We start from the raw sequence: 21,741 nt of genomic DNA, 5'->3' as shown, positions 1-21,741 counted from the left end.
AATATTATCCCTCGAGCATTAGCCGATTGATCGTGTCTTCGTTGGTGAAGCTACGGATACCACAATCACCATATCTCCTCCACGCACTTCCAACTCTGACAACATCCCACTACGGTAGACGCTCCAGAGTTGATGAAGGAACATAGCGAGATGGCTACCAATGCATCTGTCAAAGACGATGGCCCAGACAAAGCTAGAGGCCATCCAGGTCCTCCAGGCCCGCCCGAAAACCAGTCCACATTTAGGGTTGTATGTTTGATCGTCTCGGCTTTTGTTGCCATGTTTCTCGTCGCGCTTGACAGAACAATTATCTCGACGGTATGTGTATCATACACTTACTTCAGCACAGTTCTAGTGCTAAGTTCTGCACAATTGACAGGCCATACCTAAAATCACCGACGAATTCAACTCCTTCGATGACGTTGGCTGGTATGGAAGCGCCTACTTGTTAACATGCTGCGCGTTCCAACTCCTATTTGGCAAGCTTTATAAGCTCTTTTCTATCAGAATCGTCTTCCTTGCCAGCATTCTAGTGTTTGAGGTTGCCTCTGCTATCTGTGGGGCGGCTCCGAATTCAGTCGCCTTTATAATCGGAAGAGCAATATGTGGAGTTGGCGCTGCTGGTATTCTCGCTGGAACTGTACGTGACCCTAGTGCAATCCTCTTTGTACCATTTGCTAACAGGTGGGTCTCAGATAATGTGCATCATTCATTCCGTGCCTCTCCAAAAGCGTCCACAAATTCAGGGATTGTTCGGGGCCCTTTTCGGTATTGCATCTATCGTGGGTCCCTTGATTGGCGGTGCCTTTGCATCTAATGTGACATGGAGATGGTGCTTCTATGTAAATTTGCCCATTGGTGGCGCGGCAATGGTCTTTATTGCTTTCTGCCTCAAGATCCCTAAGCAAGATACAGCGAGAGTCTTATGGATGGAGAAGCTGCGACAACTGGATTTCTTCGGCACTACACTTCTGGTATCTGGTGTGGTCTGTCTGGTATTGGCACTTCAGTGGGGAGGTCAGAGCTACGCTGTAAGTTATGTGCACTCTTATTTTCGACGACAACTGACAGTTTCTAGTGGAGCAATGGCCGCGTCGTGGCTTGTCTGGTTCTCATGAGCGTCTTACTTCTTTCTTTTGTTACTGTTCAGGCCCTCCTTCCAAAGACAGCGACGCTCCCACTGCGCATCTTTTCCCAGCGCAGCATCATTTCAGCCTTCTGGCAGACACTCTGCGTCGGCTCTAGCAACTATATATTTGGTAAAAGCACCGCACTACCTAGTAACATGCCCTGTTATTGACTTAATCATAGTGTACTTCCTCCCGATCTGGTTCCAAACCATCAAAGGCAGTTCGGCCGTGGAATCCGGCATCCGCCTGCTACCAATGATGATATCAATGGTCGTCGGCTCAGTCAGTGGTGGAATCACAAACTCCAAAATCGGATACTACACCCCACTAGCTATCGTCGGATCCTGCATCATGTCCGTCGGAGCGGGCCTGCTCACCACCTTTCACGTGGACACCAGCGAGGGAAAGTGGATCGGCTATCAGATAGTTTACGGAATCGGTCTGGGCTTGTGTTTTCAAGTTCCCAATCTCGCCGCTCAGACCGTTCTTCCGAAGCCTGACGTGCCATCTGGGTTAGCGCTAATGCTTTTCGGTCAGATGATCGGGGCCGCCGTCTTTGTCTCAGTTGGGGAGAATATCCTGGCCAATCAGCTCGTGAAGAGACTTTCCGGGCTGCCGGGCTTCAACTCCCACCTTGTTACCTCCGGGGGTGTCACGGAGCTGCTGAATACAATGCCGGCTGATCTGCACGACACGGTTCTCCATTCTTACAATGATTCTCTGCGGAAGGTGTTTCAGGTCGGTATGATCATTTCTTGTCTGACAGTACTAGGTGCGGCTACTCTAGAGTGGAAGAGTATCAAGAAGGGACAGCCAAAGCCCGATGCCGAGGATAAGGAGCCGGCCGGAGAGGGAAAGAGTGCAGAAGCGGAGGGCAAATAGATACCAGGGGGACTTTACCGTATTTGACCACTTGGATTGGGATTGATATAGTCCAGTTTCTTTAGCTAGTTTTATACAATTGTAATTTAGTTCCATGAAGATAGTCGTTTGTATGACTGACCGCGTGATTGAACGATCGAGAGTAGGAGGTTCTTTTATGTCGATTGTCAATATTATATTCGCTTCATTACTAACTATCGAGAGACTCAAGGACAGTGTTCATTTTCAAGAAGTCCAGGTCGCCATGTATTCAGTATCCGATCGGAATAACTGACCGCATCTAGCTTCCTAGGTTTTCCTCAATCGGTATGAAACGGAAGAAACTTGGCATGTTACGCAACAGGTCTGTATGAGCGTTAGAGCGAAGCAGTCAAAAGACAAATTGACTACTTCATTGGCGGTCCTCGACCTGTTTGTTTGCTTACTAGAACCTCTTCACTCGAAGTATTCTAATACAACCCTAACGCTATACCGCTTCTAACTAATCCCAATCACCGTCTAACAGATCCGCAACCTTCTTTCCAGCCAAAATATCCGCATGAATTTCCTCAATCGTCCACATCTTGAATTCATGGCCAGGAGGGAAGTTGGTATTCACAAAATCGGTCCCCAAAACAAAATGCGAAAACGCCTGCCCATACTTCTCGTAGACATACGCCTCAGGATCGTGCTGGAATAGCCACTTAGGGAACCTCACCTTGACCTTCTCGGGATCCTTCTTCAGAACCTCATCCATGTCAACGGCACCGAGGTTCTCCGAATTGACAAAAGACATCTTCTGCACACAGCTAACCCGTTGATATCGGAGTAGATTGTAGATGCGGGCTCCTAGAGGTGCACCACCTGGAGTGCCCCCTGAGCACGCGAGTTGCAAGCAGGCCGCCAGTGTCACGGCATCTTCGATAGCCAGTGTTCCGCCGCTGATGGAGGCAGGAACTGTGGTATGTGCCGCGTCCCCGACCTGCACCACCCGGCCACCCTTAGACGTCCACCGTTGGCGAAGATTCCGCTACAGCAACGGCCAATGCACCGTTGCGCCCTTAGGCGTGTTACGGACCAGCCCTTCGATTGCGGGATTCCAGCCTGGAACACGGTGAAGCACCTCCAGAACCTCCGCCGGGTCCACGTCCGGGTCCCATGACTCGATCGGCTCATTCCCGCCCGGCTGGAGGAATTTATCCCGCGGCGTAAGCCCGTACGCCACAAAGTCCGGCGATATAAAAAGTCCCAGATGCATGCCCGGGCCGATCCAGAACTCATGGTTTGAGCCACCCTGCTCCACAAGCTCGCCCCACCGTGCTTTGAATGCTGGATCTTGCAGCGCTAGCTCCGTCGGGAGCGCCGCTCGATACACGGACATGCCACTTGATCGCGTGGGAACGTGATCTCCCGCAATGAGCAGGTCTGAACGCGTCTTAAAAGCATCGGCCGCGACGACAAGGTGCGCGACGCGGACGCTGCCATCCTCCGTGACAACGCCCGCGACATTAGCGGCCTCGTCCTCGAAGTACCGTTCTACGCGCTGACCATATTCGACTTTTAGGCCCACGCGGGCGACCTGACGCAGCAGCATGCGATAGAGCTTCCGACGGACCTGATGCGGGGCCACGTGGGGTAGGTCTTGTCGCTGGGCGAGATGCTCCGGGCTATTATATCCCAAAGTGGTTGGCCCTAGGATCAGGTCACCATTATGGCGCCGGTAGTACATCACACTGTCTGACTGATCTTCTTCGAGGTCTCGACAGATATCGGGCCAGTGTCGGAGGGTAGAGATGGCGGAAGGCCCAATGACGATGATATCTCCTATCGATTATCAATGATCAGTTATATGCCTCGGTCATCCATCCAGGCCAACAACGAACCAGTATAGACAGGGCCCTGGCTTCGTTCCAGGATTCCTACCACGTTGTGTCCCTTTCTCCAGCATTCAAGGGCTGTGATTAACCCAGCTAGACCTGCCCCGACAATCAGGACATTGAGGTACGTATTTGGAGATCGCTTTGGCAACTGGCTCGCGGTTGATGACCACTTCTGGGGGTTGAATTCATCTTTATCCCCGTGTGAAAGATAACCATTTGACGCCATTCCGTATCTAATTTGATTATGGTTCCAACTACGAGATGAGGACATCAGTGAGGGACGATGCAAATCATATATGTAAATCATATATGTGTATGGTCTGCCCGGAAGCCTAGTCGGATCGTCGGGTATTTTTGTTGCTGTACCCCGGGCCATTTCTTTCTACTTCGGGAAATCTCAACATCCCGGCGTCATGGCAGGTTGTCGGCGCTTTATTGCCCGAAGCCTCGTAAAAAAGAAGACTATTGCCTCCACGCAGTTAGCACAATCCCACTGCGCCTACCACTTATATATTCCGGTTTGTTTAAGAAATAAATGATTTCTAAAAATACATATTTCCCAGCGTCCAAAGGAGTGCGGAGACCTCATAGCCCTAGGAGCCGCCCATGAATATAATCTTCTTTTCTTGACCAATCTCCCTTAAGTGTCCTACCGATATCTGACACCTGATCTATATATGACTGAAGTTCAATTAGAGCCGGCTTTTAATGGGGATATAGAAGGCTCGCAATGAAGCAGACCTAGTCTCGCAGTATACCCGAACCGTGGGTATTTTACGATTAGAGAACCCGATGGAACTCCATCTGGCAGTACAGAGCACAAGTACAAAAAATAGTTTCCCTGGGAATCGAACCCAGAACCTTTCCGGAACACTTGCTAAGAGCAATTGTTAACGGAAAATCATAACCGCTAGACCAGGAAACTGTTAACAATCTACCTGGCAGTGTACATGGATACAAGCATCTTCTCCTGCCACGGTACGCTTCCCTGGAACAGTTCGACAGCAGAGCGGCTGATCCTATATCTATAACTCAATCACAGCCATTTTTTATTCCCAAAGTGACTGACAAAAGTCCCACCATAGGTTTCCACCGTCGCTTTGTCAATGACCTCCAGCTGCATCCTCACACTCTCCTCCATAGTGACTGGGCCTGTGAAGTGTGGCGCGTACGATTTCAATTTGTCGGCCATTTTCCGCCTTCCCTCTGCTTCGTCTACCGTTGGTGTCTTGTCTGGCTTGGATACAACGCCGGGACTGATCGCCATGAAAAGTATCCCGTCCGTAGCTCCAAGCGCTGCGTGGTACTTGGCCATGAGAAGGTTGGCCGCGGCCTTGGAAACGGAATAGGGGGTTGCATTATCAATTGCGAAGCGGCTGACAAAATCCATGTCTGACAATAGCGTCGAGATAAGCATAACCTTTTTCTCTCTCCCTTTTCGAATAAGTGGTAGGAGTGCGTTGATTGTATGTGCCACCCCTACGACATTTGTTCTGCATGAATCTAGGATGTTCTCTTCTAAGACCTCTGGGGATAAATCCACAATGGAGTTGAATGCGCTGTTCGGGCTTAGGATTGCGGCGTTGTTGATCAGGATGTCTAAACTTCCACCGGTGATCTTGCTGACTTGCTCGGCAACGGTCTGTAGGGCTTTGGCGTCGGTGATGTCCGCACAGACAAGGTGCACATTGGTGAGGTTATCATCGACCAGTCGATTTTGGGTTGTATCTTTGTTGCGGACCAAGCCAATGACAATATTTGCAGGATTGGAGGAGAGTTGCTTAAGCCAGGCGTAGCCCAACCCTCGACTGGCGCCCGTGATGAGATAGGAGGGCATGATGCGGGTCTGGGTGAACAATGGACAAGTGCGGCAGATAGTTTCTTGTATTATTTCAAGCCTTTTAATGTATTATTTTTTGCATTTATTGCAGTGGAAAATCGCTGATTGCCATTGGACTTTATCATTGGGTGGTCGGGCTATTGTTATCGGGGATACGAAGTATACCGGGGCCCGGTCTTACTCGCAAATCCCAACAGTGATTGGATGGACTCAGTATTAGGAATATAGGTAAACACCCCGATCCCCGACCATTTGATGAGGTTCGATCGACACCTGGCAAGCCATTGAACACTAGCTCAATTATGCACTAGATTAGATGCAGTTAAAGGATACATAAGCTGGTGAAAATCACCCTACCAGAAATCAGCATTCATCCATTTGGACATGGATCTATTGTACACAGCGCCAGTGAAGGCCGTACTCACGGCTCTTGTCACAACTTTGGTACCTTTCTTGGCTTATGTCGTGTTCCTATCGTATACCCCAACAGTTGACAAGAAGTCACCCGAATTCACACCAAACACTGTCCTACTCGTGGGCTCCTGGGGTTTCTTCACCCAGAAATGGTAACCCCCTATCTTCCCTTTACTTGTCGACCCGAGGCACTAATTAGAACATACAGGGCCTTCTGGAAAGACTGTGTTGCCAAATCCAAAAAAGGCCACTTCAGCTTTTGGCTGGGCAAGATCCATGTCGTGGGGGTATCTGGCGCAGCAGCCCGCAAGGTCTTTCTCGATAACCATGACTTCGACTTTGTGCGCGGAGCTACTCTTGTTGGCCATGGACCGGACTTCGTCCCTCCTCTTCACGAAATCTTCCACCCCAACTATCAAAACGGCAGAAGCTACTTCCAGCGTCGGTTAGTTGACTTGCAAAAGTCGGAGCAGCTGGCCAAACATCTGCCCAGTGTGACGAGGGATGCTCGAGTGGCCTTTGAGGCCCTTCGTAACAACCCCTCTGGAATTATGAACCCAACGGATGCATGCTATAAGTTAGTCGTGCAGCAGGCTTGTCGCGTCGTGTGCAGCGATGAAATCTCAGACAACCCTAAGCTGCTTGCAAAGTGCCAGGACGTCCTGACACTGCTGATGCACACTAGCAGCATCCACACAGTTGCACTTCCGTATCTGCCATCGATTGCCAAGATGAAGCGCCGATGGGGAAGATACGGGCTGAGCACTATCGTGACCCCGATCGTTAAGCGACGGCTACAGAAGGGAGCCACGCGCAGGGAGGACATTGTTCAGCATATGGTTGATAGCGGTGATTCACAAGAATGGATGGTCAACTTCTTTATCAGCATCCTGTTTATTGCCTCCGCCAATGCGGGGTATCTGTGCGGCGCTATGTTGAATATTGTCGCCCACCACCCACAATGGCAAGCCAGAATATACAGCGAGATAAAAGCTGTCGCTGAGGCGCATTCAAAGAGTTCCAAGGCACCATTAGTGGATCAACTCGACAGCATCCCGCTAGACGCGTGGGAAACATTCTTCCCTTCCATTGACCTCTGTTTCAAGGAAGCCATTCGCATGTGGGTTGCGTTCCCAATGATCCGCCTCAACATGGCTTCGCAGTCGGTTGCGATCCCAGGCACAGATGAGGTCATTCCTGCGGGCACATTCGCGGCCTACAACACTACCGAAGTTCACTTCAACCCAGAGCTGTACCCAGATCCATACAAGTACGACCCCGATCGATTCCGCGAAGGTCGGGAGGAGTTTAAGAAGGAGGCTTACGGGTGTAAGTTGTGACTCATAATTTCCGGGTTGGAATTCTATATGCTTACCTAGGTAATCGGGTATAGTTGTCGGCTGGGGTCAAGGTCGCCACCCCTGCATGGGTATGCGGTGGGCCAAGATACAGCTAAATATTATGCTTGCGTATGCCCTTGCGATGTTTGAGTGGAGCGGATGCGATGAAAATGGACAGCCTAGCACTCATTTTGACCGCAAGACAGATCTAAATGCCGTGGCCCCGAGTTTACCTGTTGGGCTGTTTTGCAAATATGTCTCGAGGAACGAGGCTTGAGGGCCGGCGAAGCCGTAAACTGCGGTAGGAAGAGGTGTCAGGTTTATGAATTACTTTGCAAGGTAAACAGTACATAGATGACCCAAATTAAACAATGTGCTTGCAAAGGCACAAACATTAAGGAAGGCCGAGAATACTTTCTATCCCCTTATACCACCAAACCAATGGTCAAGAAGCTCCTATCCTCACTCAACCTGTCCTTCAACATAATCAACTCATCGACATCCCAATTTGCCCACACATACCTCCCATTCAAGAACCCACTCTCCGGACCCGCTAACCAAACCGCAAAGTGCGCAAGGAGGTTGATATCCTCCCACACCCGCGCATCCTCCGCATAATGTTCTGCGACAGACGGGGTATAAAACACGCCAGGGTGGAATGAGAAAACTCGCACCGCTTCACTCTCCCTCTCCCAAGCGAAATGTTGCATCACCTGGGTAATAGCTGCCTTACTAGGCCCGTACCCCACGCGAAACGGACTTCTCGTCTGCGCCGCCGCGGATGTAATATTGATGATCGTCTTCGTCCCACCCGCTGGTAATGGGGTTTCCAGGTATGCCTTGGTGATATTGAATGGTGCGATGACGTTCACATCGAATGCATCCTGAATTTCCTTAGCGCTGACCTCAGTCGCTTTGACCTGTCGGTGCACGACAGCCGCACATAGTACGAGCACATCGACCGTGCCCAGGTCCTGTAGGATATTGGTCATGCGTATGCTATCCGTAATGGAAGCTTGGTAGATTAGGATTTCTGTCGGAGGGTACGCGGCTTCGAGTTCTGATTTGGCTTGGGCCTGCGGTCCTTGGGAGCGGGATATGATGGCGATGCGCGCGACGTTGGCTTGTGCGAATGCTTTGCAGATGCTGTAGCCAACGCCTGAAGAACCGCCGGTGACGAGGATAGTCTTGCCAGCGCCGTTGAAGCCATGGTGTTGGGAGATGCGGTCATAGGTCTGCGAGTGATATGTCACGGTTGGACGAGGAAAAGACTCCAATTTGGACATCTTTTTTTTCTGTGGCCTGGTGGGAATAATAGATTGACTAGGAGACCTAGACAGCGGATGTATAGGACTCTGTGGCCTTCGGATTCCGACTCACTATACCCGGGCTAAGGTCTGAGCACTGATAACAATGATTCGCCTTTGTCCCGATTGATCACCCGTTTATTTCTGAGATTTCGGGTGTTTAGATTGGCCAATGCAAAAAGAGATATAGCTGGTCGTTACCCTGAGATCTCTCGGATACACCTGGGTATCAACGATAGCAACGAGACCCGCTACTCCTGATACTCCAATAAACATTAAACTCTTTTTCCACAGGCTCGAGAACACGGGCATTGGATATTTACTCCTATTTTGTGAAGAATATATACGCCCCAAGAACAACAGTCATGACTAAAACAGATTTAGACACGAGACTTGAGACTCCCTGGGAATCACTCGGAAACTCCAAGCCGTCACGCACAGCTCCATCATTAATCCATTCCTCGATCCAGCCAACGGTCATCCTAGAGGTTGTTAGTTCAAATTATTCTTCTCGGGTAGACCTGCTGTATATACTGGCTCCGCGTTGTATCTGCAAAGTTCTCGTGGTCGCCAAACAAATGCTCTTTATAATGCGGATCCTCCTTCATCATCCTGTAGTGTTCAACACTTTCAAACACTACCTGACTGAAACAATCATACTCGGCAATATTCGACATTTGACGATCGTAAATCCGGTTCATCATCAGACGAGTTTGCGTGGGATTGTGAATCTACATGGTTTTAGTCCCAATCCAAAAATCAGTCCTAGAGAAGGTTTGTTATTGGTTACATACCACTGTCCATCGTTTGACACCATACTTAACCATAAGATCCTTCGTCAGGGGTGCCGAGACTTGGACCATATGCCGACGATATGCTTCTTCGCTCATCCCGGGCTTTCGATAGCCCAGGATGGTCAGACAAAGATACCGGCTGGGTGGAAGACCGGTCGAATCTGTCCCAATGGTTGTAGCCATATTTCTGGTGGTACGATTCTTGCAATTTCTTTTCAAATAATGTACTTAAAATAGCCCGAAAATATAGATGGGTCGGTGTATTTGCGTAGTTCGGGTTCCGGGTCTCACTGCCCGCGTTCTCATTTTCCGATGTAGGTTGCATGATAATATCGTGAAGTTTCTCGGTAGTATATAGATCCCAAACCAAAATTGAAGGCAAAATTAACCACTGCAAGAAACAGAAAACACAACATGGGCTCCATCGAAACTGCCACATCAATCCCACAGATCGGCTTGTCCGATGAGCACATCGGCATCCTAGGCGATGCGCTCGTCGACAGCGCCTCAATTCAGGAAGCCAACCGTCTGCTCCAAAAGAACCACGAAGAATGGCACATGTTCTTCCGCGATCGGGCGGGCCACAATCACATCGCACACTCCATCCTCACCTGTCTAGCCCTGGGTGGCACGCCCGAAGACATCCAGCGCGCCTACGATGACGGCGTGGGCATTCAGCGCCCGATTCCCGAAGTCGACGCGGTGACCGTCGATAAACTTGCCGATGAAGAGTTCTTCTATCAAACGCTGGGAACAATCACGCAGTACACCTCCTTCCTCGTCTTCTTCCAGCATCAGATGGAGAAGCACGGCTGGAAGGAAACCGTAAACAAGTATGTCTTCTCGCGCAGCAAAGTAGCCGAGAAGATGCTCGCCAGGCTCTACGAGGGCGCCTACCACCCCATCATCCACCTTGGCCTAGGTATCGAATTCCAGCAACCCGGCATCATCGCTGAAGCCCTTGCGCAAGCTGCTGCCCACGACGACAGCCACATCAGCACACTTTTCGAAGCATGTGAAGCACAGGCAGGCATTGCCTACCCACCTGCGAACCCTAAGTCGCTCATTCAGCTACTCAATGAGACACGCGCCAACGAGACTATCCGCACCGCTCCACGCTGGGAGGATTTTGGGAACAAGATGCGCGACGGCGTTGTCGGCCGCGCAAATTTTGAAATGGCATATATTGCCTCTCAGTTCATTGTCAAACCCGAGGACTTGGAACGTCGCACGGCAGAAATGATCAGTGTATGTGCATATATGGCTGGTGCAAGCCAGCGCCCGGCCCGGAAGAGGAAGATCGACTTCTTCTACATGCACACGCTCACCAGTTCGATCTTCTTCAGTGTGCTCATCAAGCAAGATTGGATTGAGATTGAGGACCGGGTCCGGCTGGTCGAGTGGAAGGGGAGGCTGGATCTGGCCTGGTATGTTGTGAGTGGCTCGGCGGAGTTGTATGAGGACGCGGTGACGGGGTACCACAATGATTTCAGTGCGGATATGGGGTGGAAGGAGCTTTATGCCGCCGTCAATAAAGAGCACGATGATGGGCATGTGGCCAAGATGATCCGCGCGTTGAAGAATGGACAGGAAGCGTCCCGTCCATTTGAGGAAAAGCATCCCGATGTGTTTGTCGTCAAGGGAGACATGTGGTTGAAGATCGCGCGGATGGCATTGGATACCACCAAGTACTGTCAAACGGATCAAAAGTTTGTCAACTTTACGGGCTTTGATATGGGATGGAAGCTTCGCCCTGATCTTGCTTAGTGTATTGAATCAAGCCGTTCTCTAGTCAAGTAGTATTTGAATATGTAAGCATATTTATGGATGAAGATCGGTTTCGCGCTCATCGTTTAAATTATATTGGCTTCGAACAATGAAGGCTATACAAAGCAACCATTCCATAGCTAACTCGGCCCAGTAGAAGGCAAATACGCATGTAGAAATGGAAAGAAATGCCTGGCCAGCCCGGTCGCAAGACACAAGGGCGTACCCGAAGGGAACTTGGCCGAACCATTCGTGTTGACCACACTCACGTTCTTCATCTCATACTTACCCTCCTTGTCGTCGGCCGCTTCGATCATTGCCGCCGCTAAATCCAGATACGAAATGAACGATTCATCATGGTCAAGGCTGAGCTCATGACCCCGTTGCACGTCAACCGCCAACCCACCCGGCTTGATGAAAATCGTCGACACCAAATCCTCTTGCTGCCGAAGATAGACCTCCGTTCTGCGCAGATCCTCGTAGACATGTGAGGCTGCCGTGCGGAGGATAGGACGGAACCACCACGGCATGTGCCGGCTCAGATGGTCGTCGATTGTCCCCGAGGAGAGGAGGAGGACCTTGGGGATTGCGCCGAGCTGGCCATGAACCTTCAGTTTCTCAATCGCAGAAATGATGCTCTTCGCTGTGTCCAGACCGACGTGGCAGCCAGGGATATTGTCGTTTGTCGTTACCACGTGGAAGACAGCGCGGGTGTCGCGGATGCATTCGGCCAGAAGATCGATATCGTAGATGCTGCCTTCGAAAATATTCACGCGCTTGTTATCGGTGATTGTGGGGAATTTTTGAATCAACTTGGTCGTGCTACGGCAGTAGGCATTGACTTCTACATCTTCGGTTCGCAGGAGGTTGTCGATGAGAGCAGTGCCGCAATTTCCTGTGGCGCCGAGGATAGCGTAGGTGGGCATAATGAACAGAAGCACTATAGATTGGTCGGCGCGTTTTCTTTCTGCCTGTCCTTCGACAGGTCCACAATTTTATCAATCATATTTCTTCCCCGACTATGCGATTCGGGTTTCGGACATGGATGCCAAGTATGAGAATCGTCGGGATATAGTACGCCGTGGGGTAGTTCGGGGAGTAGCTTGTCCGATTCTTTGTTATACTTATACTCGCATTATCCATCAGGGGAAAATCCAGGAAAAGGGGCCAGGTTCAATGCCCCTCGGGTAGTACAATGTCCGAGCAAATTTACCCAACAGTAACAGACTGGCTATTGACAGCTCGGGGGTTAGCATGTCCGGCGGCCTTCCGGTGGGGCGATCCACCTTACTGCTATTGGTTGGATGTTTCCGAAATCCCCACTTGGCGGCGCCACAGATCCACCTGTACCACATTATGGCAAAGCCAATTTCTGTATACCAATATACAACATAGAGGACTAGGAAGTCCATTTTAGAATCTGGCTGCCTGCAAGCACTCACTATATAAGAGGAGGAGAAACAGTATGACTTCAAATCCTCATAAATTACCAATCCTACAGTCTTTCTCACTACAATACTATTAACCCGCCCCGATCAAACGTTTTGTCTCAACTTCAACCATGTCCATCCGAGCTCTCAACCAGAACTTGCCCTCCTTGGACTCTGCCGCAAACGCAAAAAGGCAGGGCCCCTCTCACCCTTTCTTTCCTGTCTATGGCGCAGGGGACCATCCTTATCCCAACCCTACCTGGTCTGTAAAGGCTGGCAACGGTGATGTCGGCCGTCCAGGCCATCCCTACCCATCTCCGTGGGCGCAAGCCGACGACGAAGTCCAATGTAACGAAGCCAACGACGAAACCGGTGACCTCACTACCTCTCGCAGCCCGTATCCGTACCCGGGTCCCGCAGAAGGTCACCCACCATACACCTTTCCTGGTCCCTCTGACGGCCGCAAGCCATACATTTTCCCGGGCTACGCTCAGCAGCCGCACACCTACCCTGGCCCTCTTCCATGGCACCAGCCACACGCCTATCCAGGGCCTGGAGAGGGTAGAAAGCCATACCCTTCCCCCTGGGATGACGACAAGACCAAGCCCTCTCCACGCAAGCCCTACCCCTACCCTGGACCAGCCGGTGGCCACAACCCACATTCCTATCCGGGTGCGGTCCCATGGAGACAGCCCTACCCCTCCCCATGGGAAGAGGATGACAAGCACAAGCCGTCCGCTCCTCCTCAACCCTATAAGTTGCCTGGTGGGTCGCATAGCGCGGCTCCATTCCCCCAACAACCGTACAAATACCCAGGTAACCCTCACAGTGCGACTAATTTCCCTCAGCCATACCCATTCCATGGCGGCCAACACGGAGGACACGGTGAAGGAGGATGGGGCGGACACGCCTCCTTCGGCCAGCCACATTTCGGTGGCCCTTCATCTGCCAGGTTCGGGCGAGGGGGCTTCGACGCTCCCCACTTGTCCCACGGCCCCTGGGCATTCAGCCAACAAGCCCCCTTCACATTTCCGTCCACTGGATCCGACAAATACAAGCCCGAAGTTGATGCATTCGACACCCCTGAGACATTTCTGATTCACGTGCCGCTTCCTGGCGCCAGGAAGGAAGATATCGAAGTCAACTGGGACCCGAAGGCGGTGGAACTCAGCATCACTGGAGTGATCAGTCGACCTGGTTCTGAGGACCTGGTCAAAACGATTGCGCTGGATGAGCGGAAGGTTGGGGCATTTGAGCGCAAGGTGCGATTGGGGAACCCAGCCAATCCGCCCAAGGTAGATGGGGATGCTATTTCGGCCAAGTTGGAGGATGGAGTTCTTGTTGTTGAGGTACCGAAGACGGAGCCAGATGATGTTGAGGTTAAGAAGGTTGAAGTTGAGTGATTGCTGGTTGGAGATCGCATCGGGCTTTCAGGTAGATAGGACAGTAATTGTACAGTATTTTCAGTATTTTTGCGTCTACTTACCTTGTGCAACCATTTGAAGCATAAGGTATCAAATATCTTAGGGCTTCTGTACCTAACGTAACCTAGCTGTTGTAACTCACCCGCTATATGATATATATCTCGTAGGCACTGCTGATTTTGGTTACAGAAATGTTGTGCATGGGTCAGTACATATGTAGATTAAGGGACTTGAATATAACTAAGGTTACTCCATAGGTCATACACGTAATATCATGCCTGAATTGTGTTCTGTTTATTACTTGTAGACTTCCTGGACAGTGGGAGGGAACCGCAACTGTCAGACACTAAGCCTAATGGGGAAGGCTTCCGCAAGGCTCAACCGAAACCTTGCCGATCTGGCCAATGAACGTACGTATTACATAATGACTGTACATCTACCTAGGTACGGAGTACACGGAGTAAACGTTGAGACTTTTACCATGTGGACATTTTTATCATTTGGTGTACGAGCCCTGGAGTTCGAGCACTTCGGAAAAGTCAAATGCTCATAGTCATGAGGGAGATAATGTGAAAAAAATATGAAGTCGGAACATTGTAACCTCGGGGAATTATCAATCCGCCAATGCCCCGAAACCCGAATGTCCCGACCTCACGTCCCGAGCTCAGTATGCGTACATAGGTAGTATGCGTACATAGGTAGTCAATAAGTTACCATACTAGTAATTTTTACCATTCTGGAAGTAGAAATCTCGCCACCCATTGTCCAGTATCATTTTCGTCACAATGTCGAAGACCCCGACGTTCGAAGGTACATCCAGCCTGTTCAAATGATGCTGTAGGATGCTGAGCAATTTACAGAGACCGCCGGCTGCCAGAAAGCCCTATTTGAATGGGCCGACAGCTATGACACCAAAGACTGGGAGCGACTGAGGGAAGCCGTCGCCCCAACGCTCAGGGTAATGCCCACCTCACCAATCTAAGGGGCTTGATTTTAACCCCAAGATAGATTGACTACAGCTCCTTTCTCAATAAGATCTGGGAAGCCATGCCGCGCGACGAGTTTATCCTGATGGCCTCGAACCCGCACTTCCTGGGCAATCCGCTTCTCAAAACGCAGCATTTTGTCGGGCTGAGCACGTGGGAGAAGGTGAGCGAGGACCAGATTGTTGGTCATCACCAACTCCGAGTGGCACATCAGCGGTATACCGATGATGGGTTTAAGGAGGTGGCGGTCAAGGGCCATGCACATGGCACGGCCACAATGTGGTATGCGAAGGCCGAGGGGGAGTGGAAGTTTGCGGGTGTTGGCCCGAAAGTCAATTGGACCGAGTACGATTATGATAAGGTATTCGCGGATGGGAAGGAGCATTTTGGGGAGAATGGTGAGAACGGTGAGAATGGCGAGAATGTGCATTAATATATGGTGGTGTCGTGGTTTTATAAATCGACATAATATGATGTTGGATATGAACTTTACAACTATCTAAGTCGACGTGAGCTAAAAGGGATAGAATAGCTATTTGAGGCGACATCTTTTCAACCGGGTAAATATATAGCCATGTCGAGGCGACTTCATGCATGTAAGAAGTCGAAGCAAATATGCTGGCCGGGGTGCCTGTGTATACTTGGGATTGATGTGAACATCCAAGAGAGGCTAGTAGACATATATTGTATAGTAAATGGAGTGGCAAAGATGAGTCCCGAAAGCAGCATGCATATATCAGCATGATGCTGTTTAATTGAATATATGCATTTGAAGTTATTGACAAATTGATATTATGAAATAGTCACCTCGCTCGCAGTCAACGCCGGACACAGAAATAGAGGGAAAACCACAATCTAACTATAATACTCCTCCAACCATGACCTCAAAGAGCCGATTGTGGGATACTCTAAGAACAAACTTCCTGCAACAACAATACCTAGTTCCTCGCGGAACTTCTCCGCAATCACCAGACTCATCAAACTGTCTACGCCAAGAGTGGCAAATGCAGCGTCATCAGTGAGATCACACAGCTCAAGGCCGGCCTCGTTAGCAATGAGTACCAAGGCTTTACCTGATGTGCTGTCCGAATTAAACCCCGCGGGGGCAGCTGGCATAGGTGCAGGGGTTGGTGCGGGAGCAGGGGCTGATTCTGGTGCGGAAAGTTGAGGAGCGATCTCGGGCACTGCAGGTGTAGGCTGAGATATAGCTAGAGTAGGGAGGGGCGCCGGGACAGCATGACTGGGAGAACCAGCGGCAGCATAAGACTTGGAAGAGTCTGGGGCAGCAAAGAAACGGTTCATCAAAATGCGCGGGTAGCGGCGGAACTGTATGCCTCCAACCATTCCGATAATCACGTCATCCTGGAAGACATACACGTCCCCAAGATACACAGACGAGTCGGCGTCTGTCGGGATCATCTTGACATATGACCTGTATTTTTGCCCCGCGACTAGAGGCCGAGCGAAGCGCATGCTATCCCATCCAGGGGTCACGCAGAATGTGTTCGCAGTGTCGCTGGCATCGGAAACATTCATAATAAAACCAGCCAGATGGGCGACGCTGTCGATGAAATAGGGGGAACAGTATAATCACCTCCACCCTGGACATTTTGGAGGGTGATGTCGGCGAAGGCTTCGAACTCGTTCATCACGACGGCCTGCATGCCACGGTATTTTTCGGCATACTCGACGAGGTTGTTACCGAAGAGAGTATACGCCATCCTGTGCGAGAAGCGGTTGGCAATTCCTTCAGCTGCGAGACGCTCCAGAGTTTCAATCCGACCCTGCACGAGGTGGGCCAGTGGACTCCAAGATGAGAGCCATCTGTCGGCATACCCGTAGATGACACGACAGGTGGCGAATGGCTCGGAGACCGTGCCGTCGTTGGCAACATTCTGCCAGACGAGGTCGGCAACAGCGGCATTTATATCGGATGTTGTAGCCGTCACGCGGAAGTACTGCGGCACCTTAGTGTTGCTTTGAGCTACAAGCCCCTTGGTGACTATCAAGTTGGTAATATCTATATCCACAGTTTTGGCATTGGGAATAAGATTGTTGTACAGGTATCTACCCAATGTGTAGACGATATCACCATGGATGGACTATCAAATTAGTACAACACCCAAACAGAATAATAAATAGACACTCACTGATGTGATGACACCGCAGTTGTTCATTTTATGTCCGTGGGCAGCAGCCAGGAGATCGGGCTGCATGAGGTCAGACTGCATTACAACCTTTCCGGTCGACCCGTCGAATTTCTCCTCGATAATTTGATGAACAGTCGTAGTCTTGAGGGTGGACACTGGGACGGTAGTAGTTTGTCGATTGATCGCCATCTCCGCATCGTAGAAAGTATTTCCCTTAGTCAACGCCCAATCGCCGCTGTACTGAATCCAGTGTTTTTTCTCGTTCCAGCTGTAGGTGGGTAGATCCAAGAGCCGGAGGGAAGCCTCGAAAGGTCTGTGGAACTCGTTCCATCGCACCGGCAGTCCAGCAGTGTGAAGCTGTCCTAGGCTCTGCGCAAGAGTCGTCCAGTTGTCTTCACCCCGACGGAAAGAGCCCACCGTCAGAGGAGCAGGATTGAAGCTGGCTTTGACAAATGCAACACAGACCGGGTGAGGACCGACCTCAACCCAAACTGTATCCTTGTCCACGATTGATGTCTCCTGCGCGTTCTGCACTGCAGAGAGGAAGTCAACTGTTCCACGCGTCGCCCGGCGTAGATACTCGGCATTCAACGATCTTTCGTCGAAAACAACCTTCCCTAATAGGGGCGATACAATAGGTAGCGTTGGCGGATGGAAGACAACGCTCTTTCTAGCCGTCTCCTCAAAGAGGTCTAGGATGGGATCTGTCTGGGCCGAGTGGAAGGCAAATGGAACGTCGAGGAATATAACTCGATACCCTTTCTCCTTGAGAGGAATGGACACAGCTTCCATCTGCTCTTTCGTACCAGAGAGAACAGTCTCTCTAGGCCCATTCACACAGGCAAGGTCGTATGGGAGTTCCTTCACAGTATCTTCAATTTCTGACTTCGAGGCCTTCACAGCCATCATCTTGTGTGTTCCAGCGGTACACAGCGACTGGAGCATCTGGGCACGTGAACCAACCAGGAAAATCGCATCACTAGCTGATAGGACACCAGCAATGACCAACGCCGCATACTCTCCTAGACTATGGCCTGCGACGACATCCGGCTTGAGACCCAGGGTTTCGAAGTATTTGACCAACGCGATTTCGACACTGGTATGAGCAACTTGCGTAATGACTGGTGACCAGGTATGGTCTTTCGGGAAGCTCCCGTCAATAGCGGGAATGAACGATGGGAAACCGTGTTGTTGACCCAGGCGGTCAAGGGTCTCAATCTGGGACCGAAAGAATGGCGAGTGGTGGTACAGCTGCAGGTTCATGGACTTGTCGGCGGCTCCTTGACCAGTGAAAACGAAGGCAACTGGGGGTGGTCCGGTGGGGGGAATGGGTTTCATAGAATCGATACCATCAAGTTTGGAGGCAAGCTGCTGCTTGAGGCTGCCCACATCCGCAGCATTAATTGCCACACGGTGATTGTGGTGGTAACGTCTTGCTGTAAGCGAGTACGCTAGGTCAGCCATGGAGACTTCGCCGTTCTTCTCCAAGTAGCCGATTAACCCTCGAATATTTCCGTTCAGTGAAATTTTACTCTTCGCAGAAATGGTAAAAACATGACTAGGGCGAGGATCCGACCCAACCCTCTCTCGCACGGGTCCTTCTTCTAGTACGAGCGTAGTGTTGCCACCAGCGGCGCTGAAGTTGTTTACCACAGCAATGCGCTTCTCGCCAGGTGCGCGGCACCACTCCGTCGTTTTGTAAGGGATCTGCAGGTTGCGCTTATCCATATCTTTAGGGAAGCCAGGGTTGATGTTTGTTTTGATTCCGACATGGGGGGGAATCGCACCCTTTTGCAGCATAAGTAGCACCTTGATCATTGCGGTCACACCGGCAGCAGCCTCTCCATGGCCGACATTTGCCTTGACGGCACCGATGTGGAGCGGTTGCTTGGAGGTCCGTCTCTTTCCCTTGACAGGGGCAAATACATTTGTGATAGACTCCATTTCTTCGGCATCGCCAGCTTGAGTGCCGGTACCGTGAAATTCAACGTAGCTGACATCAAGAGGATCGATGCCTGCACGCGCCATTACCTGTCTGTACAGGTCCGATTGGTGGCCAGCGTGTGGGTGCGTGATAGAAACAGCATTAGCAGAGTGGTTGGTAGCTGCCGCTGGGATTACACCCAAAATATTATCATTATCTGCCAATGCATCGTCCAGACGCTTCATCACTATCGACCCGACGCCATCCGCACGGCAGTACCCATCCGCCGTGCAGTCCCAGGTCTTACAGGCGTTAGGCGTCTTGGTGAGGAAATGGCCATTACAAAGACCAGCGAAGGCGTCAGAGTTGGTCAGCACATTGAGGCCTCCTGCTACAACCGTGTCGACGTCACCGGCCCAAAGTGCTGTACAAGCAGCCTGAATAGCAGCCAAACTGGATGAGCAGGCTGTATCGCAGTTGAAACTGGGGCCAGCAAATTTGAAAAAGTAGTTGATCCGCCCGGGACCAAAAGCACGACATCCACCGGGGATAAAATAGGTACTGATCTCTTGGCCAGTGTTGACCTCACGATAGTCGTCACTGGCCTGGCCGTACCAGGTGCCGATACGGTTCAGGTCGGTAGCAGGCGTGCGGTTCGCTACGTACCCTGCTCGCTCCAAGGCTTCGTATGCTGTGACAATAGCTAACCGCTGCATAGGATCCGTCTGTTCAGCCTCACGGGGCGACATGTTAAAGAATGGCGCATCAAACAGGCCCGGTTCATCGATGAAACATCCATACGCCGTGTGGCTAGTGTTCAATCTTTTCCCCGTAGGATCATGATGCGAGTCAACATCAAACCGATCAGCGGGGATCTTCCGATGAACATCTAGCCCAGCCTGCAGAAGATCCCAAAACTTCTCTGTATCGGTTGCACCGCCTGGCATACGACACGACATTCCGACGATGGCGATCTTCGACTGCATAGAGCTTCCGGGTGCGTACTCCTCGCGGTTGACATCAGTAGTAACCCATGCCAAAATATCATCTGTTTCGACAGGGAAATCAGTGACACTGGAAGTCAACGCACTCGAGAGCAGTTGAGCAGCGAGTGAATGACGAAACACCTTGATGTTCACACCGCGCACATCACTCTTAACCATCCTCTCCGCAACACCCAGAGTGACATTGTCCCATATGATTTGCTTGGTCAGGATTTCGAAGATCACCTGCTCAAACAGCTCTACCGCAGTCGATGCAACAAATGGCTGGCCTGAGCTGGTCGACATGACAGGTATGATTGGCTTAAACCGCGGTGCCAAAGAGGGAGAGGGGACGACTCCTTGCGCATCCTGAAAGGTGTAGATATGAGGGGCATGGCACAACCCTCCATACACCGGCAATTGCGCAAATTTGCGATCTCTAAACGAGGCATGATTGCGGAAGAGGCCTTTGAGTCGAGATGGAGGACCGCTGACAGTGATAGAGGTTTCGCTAATGGCGCTGACAAAGATCTTACTGGCTGATGGGGTGTTCTCCTTGGCTTGAATGTCATCCAACTCTTTTTGGGCTTCCCCCATAGTCAATCCATAGACGACATATGCCCAACAATCGGAGGACTCTGTGTCCACGGCTTCCAGGTTTCGCGAAACATCACCAACAAAAACACCAAGACGAAAGGCAATGCGCAGGACTTCCGTACCAGCTGTCACCAAGTCGTCTAAAGATGGGGAGACTGCAACAGCTGTCGAGACCAGGATGCCCAGCCCGAGGCCAGTCAGTACACTATTGGGTCCAGCTGCCTGGTCTTCCGGGTACAGTTCGGAGTATCTGAGCTGTTAGCAATGCACAAGCTAGTGAGGGAAATAGTGACGCACCCAATGTATGTCCCCAGCTGCAGCACACAAAGCAACACGCCATCAACAGACTGAGATAGCTGTCCCTTGCGTAGCTCCATCTCACCCGCCAGAGTCGTAACAGACTCGAAGGCAGGAACAAGCTCAGCGAGCTCAGCGCGTAATTGGCTAACCTCATTCCGCAGTACCCTTGTCGCTTCGTTCAAGAAGCGAGACAAGATGACATGGTTGCGTTGTTTGCTGTGGTTGTGTAGCCGACGAAGAAGAACTGCTAGGTCATCTGTAGGGAATTCGTTGCTGAAGTAGAGGGCTTTGTATTTGGGGAGGTCCGCGGACTCGGCTGGGGGTGTGCAGGCTACCATGTCAAATGAGGCTGTTGAAGGGGCTGACGAGGTCGTCGACATGTTTTTACAAACGCGTGGTAATGATGTTGGATTGAACGGCAGAAAATAGATAGAGTGAACAGTCTGTGGCAAAGATTCAAAGATTCAATGGGTGTGAAATACAACGAACCAAGCTGATTGCTGATTGATTGCAAGTGCGATAAATCCCCGAATATGTAGTCTGTGACCAATGTGCTTGGTCAGATCGCCACTGAATAGATTGTTACCAAAGAAAAAAAAAGAAAAGAAAAAAGA

The 21,741-nt window shown here is 50.8% G+C and overlaps 11 protein-coding genes across 11 annotated transcripts; 5 read left to right on the top strand and 6 right to left on the bottom strand.

Annotated features, from left to right (window-relative positions):
- Positions 1–150: 150 nt before the first annotated feature.
- N7489_005133 (putative MFS aflatoxin efflux pump) lies at positions 151–2,012 on the top strand (the record flags this gene model as incomplete). Its single annotated transcript, XM_056710885.1, has 5 exons — positions 151–318; positions 380–640; positions 696–1,031; positions 1,079–1,259; positions 1,312–2,012. 5 exons carry the CDS (start codon positions 151–153, stop codon positions 2,010–2,012), a joined length of 1,647 nt encoding a protein of 548 aa, XP_056569306.1.
- Positions 2,013–2,493: 481 nt separating this feature from the next.
- Positions 2,494–4,097, bottom strand: N7489_005132 (FAD-dependent oxidoreductase; the record flags this gene model as incomplete). Its single annotated transcript, XM_056710884.1, has 3 exons — positions 2,494–3,021; positions 3,043–3,815; positions 3,875–4,097. The coding sequence occupies 3 exons, from the start codon at positions 4,095–4,097 to the stop codon at positions 2,494–2,496; spliced, it is 1,524 nt and encodes a 507-aa protein (XP_056569305.1).
- A 554-nt stretch (positions 4,098–4,651) lies between these two features.
- Positions 4,652–5,708, bottom strand: N7489_005131 (uncharacterized protein; the record flags this gene model as incomplete). The annotated part of the gene is made up of 2 exons (XM_056710883.1): positions 4,652–4,859; positions 4,912–5,708. The coding sequence occupies 2 exons, from the start codon at positions 5,706–5,708 to the stop codon at positions 4,652–4,654; spliced, it is 1,005 nt and encodes a 334-aa protein (XP_056569304.1).
- Positions 5,709–6,071: 363 nt separating this feature from the next.
- On the top strand, positions 6,072–7,742 carry N7489_005130 (cytochrome P450; the record flags this gene model as incomplete). Its single annotated transcript, XM_056710882.1, has 3 exons — positions 6,072–6,277; positions 6,334–7,454; positions 7,519–7,742. Coding segments are annotated over 3 exons (1,551 nt in total), but the record flags the coding sequence as incomplete, so codon positions are not given.
- A 148-nt stretch (positions 7,743–7,890) lies between these two features.
- On the bottom strand, positions 7,891–8,751 carry N7489_005129 (SDR family NAD(P)-dependent oxidoreductase; the record flags this gene model as incomplete). Its single annotated transcript, XM_056710881.1, has 1 exon — positions 7,891–8,751. One exon carries the CDS (start codon positions 8,749–8,751, stop codon positions 7,891–7,893), a length of 861 nt encoding a protein of 286 aa, XP_056569302.1.
- A 346-nt stretch (positions 8,752–9,097) lies between these two features.
- tpcK (decarboxylase tpcK) lies at positions 9,098–9,749 on the bottom strand (the record flags this gene model as incomplete). Its single annotated transcript, XM_056710880.1, has 4 exons — positions 9,098–9,254; positions 9,307–9,384; positions 9,433–9,503; positions 9,567–9,749. 4 exons carry the CDS (start codon positions 9,747–9,749, stop codon positions 9,098–9,100), a joined length of 489 nt encoding a protein of 162 aa, XP_056569301.1.
- Positions 9,750–9,980: 231 nt separating this feature from the next.
- On the top strand, positions 9,981–11,333 carry tpcI (questin oxygenase tpcI; the record flags this gene model as incomplete). The annotated part of the gene is made up of 1 exon (XM_056710879.1): positions 9,981–11,333. The coding sequence occupies one exon, from the start codon at positions 9,981–9,983 to the stop codon at positions 11,331–11,333; it is 1,353 nt and encodes a 450-aa protein (XP_056569300.1).
- A 140-nt stretch (positions 11,334–11,473) lies between these two features.
- Positions 11,474–12,259, bottom strand: tpcG (oxidoreductase tpcG; the record flags this gene model as incomplete). The annotated part of the gene is made up of 1 exon (XM_056710878.1): positions 11,474–12,259. One exon carries the CDS (start codon positions 12,257–12,259, stop codon positions 11,474–11,476), a length of 786 nt encoding a protein of 261 aa, XP_056569299.1.
- A 635-nt stretch (positions 12,260–12,894) lies between these two features.
- On the top strand, positions 12,895–14,166 carry N7489_005125 (Hsp20/alpha crystallin family protein; the record flags this gene model as incomplete). The annotated part of the gene is made up of 1 exon (XM_056710877.1): positions 12,895–14,166. The coding sequence occupies one exon, from the start codon at positions 12,895–12,897 to the stop codon at positions 14,164–14,166; it is 1,272 nt and encodes a 423-aa protein (XP_056569298.1).
- An 806-nt stretch (positions 14,167–14,972) lies between these two features.
- On the top strand, positions 14,973–15,606 carry N7489_005124 (uncharacterized protein; the record flags this gene model as incomplete). Its single annotated transcript, XM_056710876.1, has 3 exons — positions 14,973–14,997; positions 15,048–15,145; positions 15,196–15,606. 3 exons carry the CDS (start codon positions 14,973–14,975, stop codon positions 15,604–15,606), a joined length of 534 nt encoding a protein of 177 aa, XP_056569297.1.
- A 422-nt stretch (positions 15,607–16,028) lies between these two features.
- Positions 16,029–21,507, bottom strand: tpcC (non-reducing polyketide synthase tpcC; the record flags this gene model as incomplete). The annotated part of the gene is made up of 4 exons (XM_056710875.1): positions 16,029–16,689; positions 16,734–17,275; positions 17,324–21,077; positions 21,125–21,507. 4 exons carry the CDS (start codon positions 21,505–21,507, stop codon positions 16,029–16,031), a joined length of 5,340 nt encoding a protein of 1,779 aa, XP_056569296.1.
- Positions 21,508–21,741: the final 234 nt, after the last annotated feature.

The sequence above is a fragment of the Penicillium chrysogenum genome (assembly GCF_028827035.1).
Source record: "Penicillium chrysogenum strain IBT 35668 chromosome Unknown utg000002l_segment0_segment0, whole genome shotgun sequence".
NCBI lineage: Eukaryota > Fungi > Ascomycota > Eurotiomycetes > Eurotiales > Aspergillaceae > Penicillium > Penicillium chrysogenum.
Note: the sequence above shows the minus strand (reverse complement) of the source record. Positions and strands in the feature narration are given on the sequence as shown.